Source organism: Dipodomys spectabilis, unplaced genomic scaffold (assembly GCF_019054845.1).
Source record: "Dipodomys spectabilis isolate Male_0828 unplaced genomic scaffold, ASM1905484v1 ptg000073l, whole genome shotgun sequence".
In the NCBI taxonomy this organism is placed as follows: Eukaryota; Metazoa; Chordata; class Mammalia; order Rodentia; family Heteromyidae; genus Dipodomys; species Dipodomys spectabilis.
Window position 1 is genome coordinate 1,957,977 of NW_024870750.1, and position 13,845 is coordinate 1,971,821.

At 37.9% G+C, this 13,845-nt stretch overlaps 1 protein-coding gene across 3 annotated transcripts in view; it reads left to right on the forward strand.

Moving 5' to 3' along the window:
• The window catches only part of Peli2 (pellino E3 ubiquitin protein ligase family member 2), a 134,190-nt gene extending 129,737 nt beyond the window's left edge, over window positions 1–4,453 (forward strand). For all 3 annotated transcript variants that reach the window (XM_042682517.1, XM_042682518.1, XM_042682519.1), the window contains one exon: window positions 294–4,453. In XM_042682517.1, the coding sequence (XP_042538451.1) occupies window positions 294–860 (567 nt within the window). In that variant the 3' untranslated portion in view covers window positions 861–4,453. The remainder of the gene's footprint in view (window positions 1–293) is intronic.
• Window positions 4,454–13,845: the final 9,392 nt, after the last annotated feature.

A 13,845-nucleotide genomic window follows, 5' to 3' on the forward strand; every position in this document is an offset into this window, starting at 1 on the left:
TAAAGCAATCTGTGAGGCCCATTAAAATATCATCACATTAACTGTCCTGGTACAGTTAGATGTTTTGTATTCAGAGCTTTGTACACTAGACAGAGATGTTATATATCGGGTGTTCAGATAAGGAAACGAGGCTCAGGGAGGTTAGATTATTTTGGCAGTCCTGCTTTCAGTGGGAACAATTGACTCCATGTATAGTCTTTGAAATGCTAGTTTTATTTTGAAAGTTAGAATGATCTGTCCCATGTTTCTCAGGATCTTGCTGTTAAAAGGTGTGTCTGTCAAACCCATTGTAGGTGGAAAGTGAGACCAATGTCCTGCAGGATGGTTCCCTCATTGACCTGTGTGGGGCCACCCTTCTTTGGAGAACAGCCGATGGCCTTTTTCACACTCCCACCCAGAAACACATCGAAGCCCTCAGGCAGGAGATCAATGCCGCCCGGCCCCAGTGTCCTGTGGGGCTCAACACCCTGGTCTTCCCCAGCATCAACAGGAAAGAGGTAGTAGAGGAGAAGCAGCCTTGGGCGTATCTCAGCTGCGGCCACGTGCACGGCTACCACAACTGGGGTCATCGGAGTGACACTGAGGCCAACGAGAGGGAGTGTCCGATGTGCCGGACTGTGGGCCCCTATGTTCCCCTCTGGCTCGGCTGCGAGGCGGGATTTTACGTAGATGCGGGGCCTCCCACGCACGCCTTCACCCCCTGTGGACATGTGTGCTCAGAAAAGTCCGCAAAATACTGGTCTCAGATCCCGCTGCCACACGGAACTCACGCATTTCACGCTGCCTGCCCCTTCTGTGCCACACAGTTAGTGGGAGAGCAGAACTGCATCAAACTGATTTTCCAAGGTCCCATTGACTGACACTCTGACAGCCACTGACTTTTTTTTGGGGGGGAGGCGGGGGGAAAGACTATTCATATATTGTTGTGGGTTTTTTTTTAACTTCAGTGGAACTTACTTAATACACCCATTCATCAAATACTTGGCATTTCGAACAAAGAATTTTCCGTAACTCCTTAGTCTGCTCTTTGTTATTTCTGCTTAATGTGGTTTGTCCCTGATCCTCATCTTACATGCTGAACTCTTTCACTGATTAAAATATAGTAGCTCTTAAAAATTCACGAACTGAGGATGGCTATTAGAGCAGTAGGCATGGCCTAGGTACTACAGTACTGCATTTCTCTGTATACTGAATTATTTAAGAGTTAAGGGTGATTAGAAGCACGCTTTTACTTTTTAAAACCACTTGTGGGGGTTTCATAAGGATTTTGATTTGTTTTTTTCTTTTTTTTTTTTTCCTTAAGAAAGCCAAAATTGTGTGAGCCACTCTGAGGTAGCCACTTTTGTTCACTCACTTTCTGCCATCTGTCACCTTCCCCTGTAGCTTAAGGAGCCCTCTAAGTTTGGAAAATGTTTGCAAATCAAACTAAATTTAAATGTGATCATTAGATATATACAACACCAAGTGGTACATCTGCAGAGATAATTAGAAATTCCTGATTTTGAGAGCACAAATGAGTGTTTACTACGGAATAATTAAATCAGAATTTCATATGAGCTCTGCCATCCCTTTCTGTTTAGTTTCATTTCATTTTGGCTAATAATTCGTGGATTCACATTCTCTGAACCCAATACCAGTAGCAATGCTGCTCCCAGACATGTAGAAAAACTGGCTGAGTTGAAGTTGATCTCTTCACATGGAGCAGGTACTCATTTGTTCATTTAAACTAACACCCTCTTAAATTCACTGTCACAGATTTGAACTACATTTTTAACCTTTGTAAATACGTGTGTAATTTATATAATTCTAATATACTCTATCCATACTTGAATTGATTTTTCCATATTTTGCCTACTTTTCAGTCATTCTCACCTATTTGAGTACTCCTTTCCTGAAAGTGGTAAGATATATTATTTTAATTGCTGCTGTATAATTTGACTATTTCAAAAGTTTGAGCCTATCAGTTTTAAAATAGCTTTATTTTTCAGTGGAGATACTGTTTAGGATGAGGTGTTTTGTTCTAAGTTCTGTTTCGGTGATTCTTTAAATGATGTGAAAGTCTTCCTATTGGTTGTTTCTTCTATTCTTCTGTAACTTTAAACCTGCAGACAGAAAAGGATGAGAAAATGTGGCATTGTCTAGAATATGTCTATTGTCATCTAATGTGGCCAGAGCCTCTAGTGCTTAGCTTTTGTGGATAAAGTATGTCTTTTTCAGCCTGTGATTCTTGGCTGAATGATGGGGGCACAAGGTGAGATGTGCCTCACCTTGATAGATGGATAGAGGTGGATTGAGGGTTCTGGATACCCTATGATTATCTTGGACGGTAGATGATCTTCTACCTAGAAAGGTTGGATCTCACTTATCAAAATAGTTTTCATTATTCTAGGAAGTTACACTCTGATATCATTTCCTATGTCAAGGATCTATGTTTAATACAACATATACCCCCAAATTATGCTATCATCCAACTTAAAAAGTTTCTGATTTGTAGAGGAATCAGATAGTTTACATGCACGTTGAAACTTAGGCGGGGGTGGCAGTGCATGGCTGTCTAGGTTCCAGTTAGGACCCCTCCTGTCCTCCTTACCTCAGCAGGGGTGGGAAGGTGACATGTCTGCAGAAGAAAACTGCTTACTTTGGCTACATCCAGTAAGATTCCCTGACGCTTATGACTAATGAGGTAGTTTTTCAGACTTAGTTTGTGAGAATAACAAAAAAAATTTAAACCTCTAGTAATACTCTGTTACCCAAGTAGAGTAATAGAATTGAGAAAAGATAACTTTCCCAAAGTCACTTTTGTTCTTATGTCTGACTTGTCATCACAGTTAAAGGACAAATCACACCCCTCCCATATGTACATAAAGAAATCGTGGTCTCAGCCTGACGGATCAATATGCCTTTTTCAAATGTTTCCAGAAATAAAGCCCTAGTTGATGTACTTCCTTCCATAGATAATTTTTTTTCGTTGTTTATGTCAGTTTACTACAAAAAAAAAAGATTCAGAGTAGATGGGGTACAACTCTGAGTATTTTTCTAGTCTGGAATTTTTTTATTAATAATCGGTGCTGCCGGGTTCATGCATGCTGCAACTTCCAACATTTCCCCTTATTTGGTTCAGCTTTCTGCAAAAAGGGCTACAGTTGACACTGCAAAATATGTATTCACCTTCCTGGGTTTCTTCCCCCATCTGTGGCCCAAAAGAATGGAAACCTTTTCGTAGAAATAGCGTATTTATCCTCCCTCAATAGTTAATTATAGAACTTGGTACCTATGTGCCTCAGGGAACCCCTGTGATATAACTGGTTATAGAATTTCAGGGTTAGGGTTTTAAGAAAGGAGAAAGCCATGGGAATAAATGATGGGCTCCATTAAGGAGACTTATGAATCTGGATGCAGAAATATGCCAGGACTGGCATACACATGATTGTAGGAGAATTTATTTTCCAGCACCAATAGGGAATTCACTTTAAGTTATTGCATAGACTGTATTATGAAAAGTTGAGGAGCACTCTTTTTCTTCCAAAGCTTCAATGCCTTTTGCTTTTGCTTCCATTGAATAAACTCCAACCTCTATCATTTGGAAGCTTAGTATTATGATTTGGGTACTTTTGAGAGTTTAAGGAGCACGTGTACCTCTTAATTTATGTGTACTTTAGGTTATAGAATTTTAGCTACAATTTTATGATTCCTGTTCCACTACTTTTTAAAGCCATTGTGTTCTTTGTATGTGCACGAGAGGTGGATGGTCACCATTGGGTGAAAACTTTCAGTCTTTATGTGATCTTGCCTCATCACACAGAGCAGTGGAATATCTGAGCATCAAATGCCAGGACCTTGGTTTTTTAAGCTCTGTCCCCTGGCTCTCCATCTTAGTCCCTATTGTTTGTAGCCTGTGGATGAAGCAGCAGAAGTTCCTCCTGCATGCTGGACCTAAAGCACAGCTCTGTTGTCTTTGCTTTATGAACCAAAGGCCAATGAGACAATTTCAGGATCTGTTTTTAAAGATGCTGCTTCCATTACTGAAGCAGCAAAACAACATTGAAAAAGAAAAGTTCAGTATTTTCTTCTTAGACTTACATAGCCTCTCAAGTAAAGTTTTGTCCTTACAACGAATCCCTAAGGGAGAAATATAGGGAAAAAATATTTTTCCAATTCTGCTTAACTGTTTCTAAACAGACAAAAATAAAATTCAATAAAAGGGAAGTTGTGTCTTTAGAGTTGACATGACAGATTGCTTCTCTGTATTAAATAGCCTAGAAGTTAAGGGACTGGTCATATTTACCATGTATAGTGTTATGAGCAGTTAAATTTTATGGATATATTTGTAAAAATTGTTCTTTTATATTTCATGTCAAATTGAAAAGTTTATTTCTTCACTGTTGTACCTGTGGAAATACAAGCCATTTTGCAGGGGGGAAAATATCTTCAAAAACTATTAAACGATTCTCACGCTGTGTGTGGGTCATTGTCTTCAGACTTGGAGTATTCCTTGGGTTCTCAGGACATTCCATAGGAAGTGGGTACATTTGATTTTTACATTCTCACGCTTCCAAATTAACCCCATGCAGATGAGTTCATTGTTTTATACTTGGAAAAATGCATACTTAAGTTTGAGGTCTGAAAAATCCCCTAATTTTCTTATTAAAGAAATTCCATTAGTGCTTACATTACTATTTCTTGTGACATTTTCTCGCTGTCAAATAAATCTTAACTTCCCAGAGAATTTAAATGGACTTGTAGAATTAATGAATTTTCTTCATGTTCATTAGTCATATTGCTACTTTTGTGACAATCCTAATTCACTTTTAACAATGTAATAAGGATTGTATAAAACCTTCAAGCCTTAACAAATATGTCTATCCTAAGAAATTATTTGAATTTGTATCTCACTGATACTCAAGAGCTCTTAATTTTATTGATCAGAATTATTTCCTAAAAAGGAAACACAAACATAGGCTTTTATTTAGGAGGAAGATGTTCCATTTATGGTGCCATGAATTATAAGGTCTGTTACTGTAGGAAAACACAAGAAAATACTTGTAAGATTAATCCCATTCCGTAAATGTGCCTAAACTTAGTGTGAGGATGGGGAGGGGAGGGTTTCCAGCAAATAAAGCATAGACAAAAAAAATATCTACATGCAAAAGATTGAAGTTGGACCTCCCACCTCACACAAAATGCAAAACTGAATCCTAAGTGGGTCCAAGAGTTACAACTTCAGAAGTTTTAAGAGAAGCAGAAATTTTGGAACTTTGCATTAGTTGATGATTTTTGTTTTACTTTTGTTTGTGCAGTGCTAGCAGTCAAATTCAGCGTGTGTCATTGAGTGGCCAAGTGCCCTACCACTGAACAACATCTCTAACCCTACTTAATGCTTTCTTAAATAATGTCCCGACAAAAGAGAGAATATGGGGTGTGTTGGAGGGGGTGGGGGAGAGTGAAAAGGATAACCCACAAAATAGGAAATACTTAAAGACAGAACTCCTATCCAGAAGACATAAAGAACTTTTACATTGATAACACACACCCCCATTTAAAAATAGCCAAGGATTTCAACTGATGTTTTTCAGAGAAGATCAATAAGTGGCCAAATAAGCACAGATTATCATGCTCAACATCATTAGCCATCAGGGAAATGTAATTTAAAACCACAGTACCATTTTCTGTCCGCTGGGATGACTGAAGTAAAAGAAGACAGTAACAAATGTTACTGTTGGAATTCCAACAAGGTTGGAATAGTAGAACCCTCATGCATTTGTGTGATTATAAAATGTTGCTTCAAAAGTAAAACATACCATTAACGTGGTCTATAGTTCCAATCCTACATGTGTGTGTATACAAGAGAATTGCAAACAACACAGAAAAAGTGTGTGAGTGTTCATAACAGTAATAACAGCAAAAACATGAAAACTCATGTCCATCAACGGAGGACTGTTTAAATAAAATGTGGCATATGCATACAATGAAATACCTGGCTATAAAATGAAATTCCAATATGTATTTCAACAGAAGTGAACCTTGAAAGCCAGGCACAAAAAGCTACAGATTATGTGTCAAATACAAGGAAATCTAGAGACAAAAAGGTTAGTATTGCCAGGGGTTAAGAAAGGAATAAAGAGCTGGGTGCTGGTAGCTCACGTCTGTAATCCTAGCTACTCAGGAGACAGATCTGAGGATTGTGGTTTGAAGCCAGCCAAGGCAGCAAAGTCCATGAGATTCTTGTCTCCAGTTACTAACAAAAAACAAAAAACCAGAAGTGGAGCTGTGGCTCAAGTGGTAGAATGTTAGCCTTTAGCAAAAAGTCTCAGGGACAGATTCCAGGCCCTGAGTTCAAACCCCAGGACCGGCACCAAAAAAGAGAATGGAATAAAAAGTGACTGGTAAGTAACAGTGAATTTGGGACATGGTGAAAGTATTCTTTTTTTAATTGTGTATATATATATATATATATATATATATATATATATATATATATATATATATATATATAGTGTACAGAGGGCTTACAGTTGCATATATCAGGTAGGTAATAAGTACATTTCTTTTTTAACTGATTAAGGTATTCTGAACTTAATAGTGATTATACAATTGTGAGTGCATATATATATGTGTGTGTGTGTGTGTATATATATATATATATATAAGCACCATTAAACTCAAATTAGTAACTCCTGTAGTGTATGAACCCTATCAAACCTACTTTTTAAAAAACATCAATTCCGAGATGTTAGCTTATGAAAAATGTGCCTTCGAATGGAAATTACATACTATTTGCTTAGTCTTGCAGATAGAAATCCTCATAATCTTCCAAATATGGCCCGCCTGGAGAAATGTTCTCTAAAGTCTTGGAAGGCTCATTTGTTTCTATCACACTTCCACTTGCCATAGAAAAACCTTTCTTTTTGCTATTAAGATAAAGCATGGAATGCTATTCTGAAAGGCTTCAAAATCTGCAAAGTATTTTTGTAAATGCAAATTCTCTTATAATCAAAAGTCAATGGCTGTTGTTAAAACTTGAATGGAAACTATAAATTAAAAGCTTTGTAAAACCCATCACCCATAGATTAGTACGTACTATTTGGAAATTTAATTTTTTTTTTTTTGTCAGGGGCCTGTGTGCTGTCCCTGAGCTCTTGTTCAAGGCTAGTACACTACCACTTTGAGCCACAGTGCTACTTCCAGTTTTCTGGTGGTTAATATATAAGTTTCACAGACTTGCCTAAGTCTCACAGACTTGCCTACCTGGGTTGGCTTTGAACCGAGATCCTCAGATCTCAGCCTCCTGAGTAGCTACGATTACAGATGTAAGCCACCAATGCCTGGTGAAATAATCTTTCTAAATTTAAAAAAGGAAGTTTTAATTGCAACTTCCATTTCATTCTAGTTTTACTTTGGGTTATTTAAGCAAAAGCAAAGCAAGAACAAATTAAGAACTGCCTGTTGTTATTAGTTTTGAAACGAGGCTTTGGGACCAAGGAGAAAAGCTATGTCTGGTTGGCTGATCATCATCAGTAGAAGTATGTGAGGCAAAATGAGGCCTGCTAAGTGTAAACCTGAGCTCACTTTCCATATCATGAGGCTACAGGCTACCCTGAGTGATCACCGCCAGGGTGGAATATACATAGAACTAGCCAAAAGAACTATTATTATTAATAAGTAATTGTACAAAAGGTTACTGATCCCCAAGTGGGCTGTTCTTAAACATCACTTCCTCTTATTTTCTGAACAGGTTCCAGCTGAAGAATATTCAGTTGAGAAAGGTATATAACACACTCTTCTTTGCCTAATTTGAGGTGTGAATTTAAGCTCATGTTAGATTTTTCCCAAGGTATTTGCTTCACATGCAGAATTCCTTAGCTACAATTACAGAAGCAAGCAATGTGGTTTTCTAGGTGTTTCCAAGGATTTTTGTTTGGGACAGATGACTTTGCACTTGATTCTGCAGGTGACCTGTGTTCCAGAGAAGTGAAATTCCTCTTCAGCTAACTGGTGATATGGATTATCTGCCTCTACTTTGCAAGTTTACAAAGTCTTCATTGTGCTCCTCGGTACTGGCAGACTAAGCCTGGTTTCCTACGAGTTTGGTGCTTGTGCCTACCACACACATACACACCAAGCTGAGGACAGATGGCCTCACCAGTCAAGTGTGCTTTTCAAAACCTTGTGCTTCCAGCTGCCTTTTTTCTCTTAAGTGAATAGACTTGACTTTCCTGATAACTCTTTCCTAAACTTTCAATCCCTAGCCTTAGCTTTTTGTGCCTAGTTTGTGCCTTTATCTGCATCCTGCAGAAAACAACCTCTGAAGAATTTTAAACTACTTTGAAGATTGTCAGTTACAGATGAAATGTGTAGGTAATTCTGGAAGCTTGTGGAGTAATCACGATTATTAATGATGGAACCTTCCTGTGGGAAAGCAAACTGGCATTATCAGAGTACATCTCCCAGACTTTTGTTTTCCTTTCATCCAGTGATGAAACTTAGAAATGGATCTTTTTCTAAAAAAATGATTTCAGAATTTAACATCTGTATACATTCTGGAAATGTTCTAATTGTTTAAATGCATTGGGTTCTTTGTAAAGTAGAACTATTTCCTCTTCGGTAAAACAGGTGATGATAGTGTTCATCTCTCTTAGAAGTGTTGTTGAGTTAACGTAACACATGCACTGTGATATATGAGTGCTTAGCAAATGGTAGCTGCTTGTATTATTCTGCAGGAAGAGTAATTGAAAAGGCCTTCCTTACAGCATGAGGCTCAGACGTGTTTGGTCAAACTTGGGGAAAAGTCTAGGACATCCCAAATTTATTTGACCACAGGCTCTCTTTTTCCCCGGCATATATTTTAAATTTTGTGGAATGCTAAACATAGAATGCTTGAGCAGTTAGGAAGCTATCACTACACTGAAAATTTTTATTTTTAAATAACAAATAAGCATGTGATGCTATTGCTATTCTATTTACTTTAAACCCTAATCTTTAAAGAAAAATGCCGTTATTATATATGCACAATTCTGCATCAAGCCTCTATGATTTCAAGTCGTTTCATGTGGAAACACCAATGACCATGAATAACTTAAGTCTGAGAAAAAAAAACTTTCTAATAAAATGGCAAGAATATAGTTGCAAATCTAAGACGATTGACAATGCACCACCATTTCAGTTTGTAAGGTGGTTTTTAAATTACGTGTTTTTATTAGCTTAGTGCCATATTTTATTAGTTTATTGGAATAGTGCACCTCTTGAGTGGATACTAAAGTAGATTATTGCCCTGGTGATGCTGATAGAAAACTCCTGAATGTCTGACCAGTTCTCTTGTTGGTTTCTTGTATGCAATAAGAGTAAAAACTCACTGAAATTGTCACATCTATACTATGAAAACCAATTTCAAGCCAGCAACATTTCCCTGGATGAGAATTCTGTTAACCAGTTAATGACAGTTTCAACTCTTAATGGATTTGATTCTCTACTAGCATCATGAATCGTTAGGATGAAAACTGCTTTAAAAAAGATTTCCATGGTGACCTTAGTCTGAATCAACATGGCTGAAATGAGAAAAGCCCTGTGTGTGTGTGTGTGTGTGTGTGTGTGTGTGTGTGTGTGTGTGTGTGTGTTGTGTGCTGGTCTTGGGGCTTGAACTCAGGGCCTTGAGGTACTGTCCCTTAGCTCTCTTACACAAAGCCAGCACTCTACCACTTGTGCCAGGGCTCCACTTCTGCCTTTGTGGTGGTTAATTGGAGGCAAGAATCTCATGGACTTTCCTGTCTGGGCGGGCTTTGAATCCTGATCCTCAAATCTCAGCCTCCTGAGTAGTTAGAATTACAGGCTTGAACCACTAAGCACGAAGCCATTTTTTTCAGTGAGAAGAGCAGTGAGTTGGATATCAGTTTCTAGTAACCGATTAGCTCACATATTAATTATATAATCTTAAACATTAATATATCTCTGCTTTTTTTTACCTTGGGGACTAACAATGGTTTTAGATTGTGATTAAATTGTATCTGAAAAAATGTCAGATTCTCAAGATGGATGTAGACAAAAATGGCCTGAGAAAGAAGCTTGAAAAAGAAATGATAAATTTTTTTTAATTAAATCATTTGAAATATTGAAAAGTGGTATTGATTCTGATGATATCTAATAATCATGCTAGCTAAAATCACCTAACAAAGTAAGCAAAAGGACATGTATTGTATGATACCTTGGCAAAGCTTTAAAGTGGAAGCAGCCACCAAGTGCAGTCTTATAGGCTCAAAGTTTCAAAAGAAAAGAGTAACATGGAGAAGTAATTTGGACTGAGCCCCTGTGTCAGTTCTGCTCCCTAGCAGCCTGCTATTTAAAGTGACCTAACTTGCTATATGTCTTACATGTGCAGTTTTTAGTCCATTACTTGAGAGACTCATCATCCACACAAGGTCAGCCTCTGCCTACAAAATCCTTCTTTTCCACTGAATGTGATGAATGAAGGAAAAGGAAAAATTCAACAAAGACTATTAGAACAGAACATAATTAAGATTTGTATGAAATATACTAAAAAATTAAATACTACCAAAAATTGTTGTTTATGTGTAGGTAATAGTAATAATATGTTTATATTGCATTATTAGCCTCTTTCACTATAAAATTATAATCAGTACTTTAAGGTAGTTTTACTTGATTAATCATTGAATTATTCATATTTTAGAATTCTGGAATAGTTAAATATTTTTAAGTATATTAAAGTATACTGGAATACTTTGCTAATGAAACCTGATTCTCATCCTGAATAACACATGGTATAGAATTCTTTTGAGATGGACCGACACTGCCTGCCCTCCCTCCTGTGAAACATGATAGTAAATGCCTGTGGCATGATTGTGCTCACAGCTAGCAATTTGCCACCTTTTGTTAGCATTGAGTTTGCTTTTACTAATGGAACTATAGGCTTTTCAAGAGTCAGTTATATTTGTTCCAAAACTAATGTCAGTTGTCTTGTTGATATCGTGTAATTGCATAATCTCATGAATCATGACTATCAAAGAGTTGTTTCATCTATGAAAATTAAATACCTTAAGAGAACTCTAAACAAGTCACTTAGAAGAGGTTTCAAATATGGAGAAGAAAAGTATAAAACATTGGGAAATATATGAAATTTGTGAAGTTTTTGTTCAGGTTCCTAGTACCTCACTCTACCTTAAAACTGAAAATCAGAATTCCTTGTGAATGTAGTTTAGTCAAGAAACAACACCTGGGTTTCCTTCCAGGTCAAGGAAAAGGCTTGGACACGCTACCAAAATACTAGTATTCAAATGTACATACAAAGTATATAATCTTTATATTATACAATATATATAATAATCCTAAGATTATATATAATCTATAAAAAATCTTAAGATTTTATATATATAAAGTATCAGTTTATTAGAAACTCCCTGCCATAAATGATACTCAGTTTTGCCACATTTCAAATTAGACTTTTATGCACCCTACTAAAAACTGTTTCATCATTTGTTTTTCTAAGGTAAATTAGACATTGAGTTTGTTTTTCTTCTTTCACTGATTTTATACATTAAAAATAGTAATGTAGGGGGGAAACAAAGGAGGAGGCAACAATGTTCAATAGGAAATGTACTCATTACCTTGCTCATGTAACTGTAACCCCTCTGTGCAGCAATTTTACAATAAAAAACATACCAAAAAAGTTTACATAGTCCAAGATAAGGACACAAGTGGTTGCTTACTATTGTTTCTAACATGATTTTGTTGTTGCTTTGTATGTCCCTCCCCCACAGTATAACCCCTATTTTCACTGTATTTGATGTTGGTATAATTTGGGGAGGGGAAGGGAAAAAATCAAAATTGTTTAAATAGGGATACAGGTGGACCCATTGCAACAATGAGATGTACAAGACACTGTCGAAAAACAAACTTTACAATTTAGGCGGGGAGGGAGGGAATGTAGTTGTGGAGATGGGAGGGAAAGGATGTTAGGAGAAAAAGGAGGAGGCAACAGTGCCTGATAAGAAATGTATTCATTACCTTGCTCATGTGATTGTAACCCCTCTGTACAGTATTTTCACAAAAAAAAAAAACATTTCAAAAAAGTTTACATACTAAAACCATTTAAAAATTACTAATGTCCTATATTCCAGGTACTGTTAAGTAACTTAAAGAGATGTATAGGAATAAGGTAGATATGGTTCGTGGCCCTAGATTAACTTTCCAGTCTGGTAGGAATACAGACAAGTAAACACAAGCAAAGTGCTGTGGATGGGCTTGGAAGGAATGCCTGCCCTGTGTCTGGAGAATGGGTGAAGATCTTACTGGTAGATCTGAATTTATCTGAATTTATCTTCCAGTTTTACTCTCTGGATCTGATTAAATGAAATGTTCCTTGATTTTGTTTTACAGTGTTTTCTAGTAATTTTCCAGTTCTTTCTCAAAACTCCTTGGTCTGAAGCTAAATAAGAATGATGCTTGACAAATTATTTATTTTCAACACATCCCTGTGGATTTTGGGATAGTGAATTTAAACAGCCCACTACTGTATGTTTGGAAGGCAGGCACATGGATACAGAAATAAACCCAGGACCTGGCTCTATTTCCTTGACTGCTCTCAGCAAGCCTAAGTTCTAGGAACTAAAAAGATACCTGACACCTGTTGTCACATCAATTAATAAGTGGGAGGCTAGGCCCTCCTGAAAATTTTTGCTTGAGTGCTGGACATGTTGCATTGCATGGAAAAGCACAGAGGCCCAAGGAATCGTGATGCTTTTCCATCAGAAGTTGAGAGGAGCTTAGCACTTTCTTCTAAGCAGAGTCAGGTCTGGATTTCCAATGACTTCAAGGAAGACCCTGGTTTATTCAGCCAGGCACTGCCCCTTAGAGGCCCTGAACCACAAACACCTTGAGACCTGCTAAGTGCTATACTCAGTTCTATTCTCAGAGACTTTCTACTGACATTTTAGGTTCCTGTTCTTGTTCTTCTCTTACCACATGTCCTCAGGATAGATTTTTTGCCCCTCTTCATGATCTCAGCCTGGGGCCTAGGAGAAGGGGAGAGAGGAGGAGAGAAGGGGAGGGGGAGGGGAGAAAAGAGAAATGCTTCCAAATAGTAACCCCTTCCTCCCAGTCGTGCATCCCTGCTTTTCCCATCCATCACTAACAGAAAGATCCCCTTCGGCTGACCGTGGCCTTAACAGAGATCATTGTGCTTTCTCTGTAGGTTTCTCCTGTTTAAGAAGCAACCTCTTGTTCCCACCTCTCCCTCCCCCAACTGTGGAACACCTAATTGCTATAAAGCATGCCACTATTTTTAGCGAATGTCCTTGTACATCTGCACCAGGAGACAGGATTCTCTCTTTAAAAATACTAGATGGCATTCTCCAGAAGAAACACACACACGTTTAATGAGCAGCTTTTCTCAGCTGCCTTCAGCTCCTGGGAATGGCTGAACCCCTTCCCACCCCTTCCTCGTGTTGCTGCTCATTTCGAAAGGGAGGCTATGGCAGATCCAAGCGAGAGGCATTGGTGCTCATAAATTCAAGGAGCTAAAATTGCAACAGCTGTGGCAATTTCAGGATTTCGGCAGGTAATCAAGAAACGAAGCGCAAGAGCCGGATCTGAGGATTCTAGAGGGGACTGGGAGAGAGGGCCGTGAGAACTTGAGCTTCAAAGACAGAGAGTCATGAACCTATCAAACCTATTGCAAGAAATATAAAGCCAGGACCTTGCCCTGTTAAGCACAGCAGCTCTCCCTGCTTCCGGCTAATCACTGAGAAGTAGGAATGCCCTTTCTCATAACATCTTTGGCTTTCCTACACATATTTATCTCATATTACATGGTGCAGTTTACACTGTATTTTAGGCTAA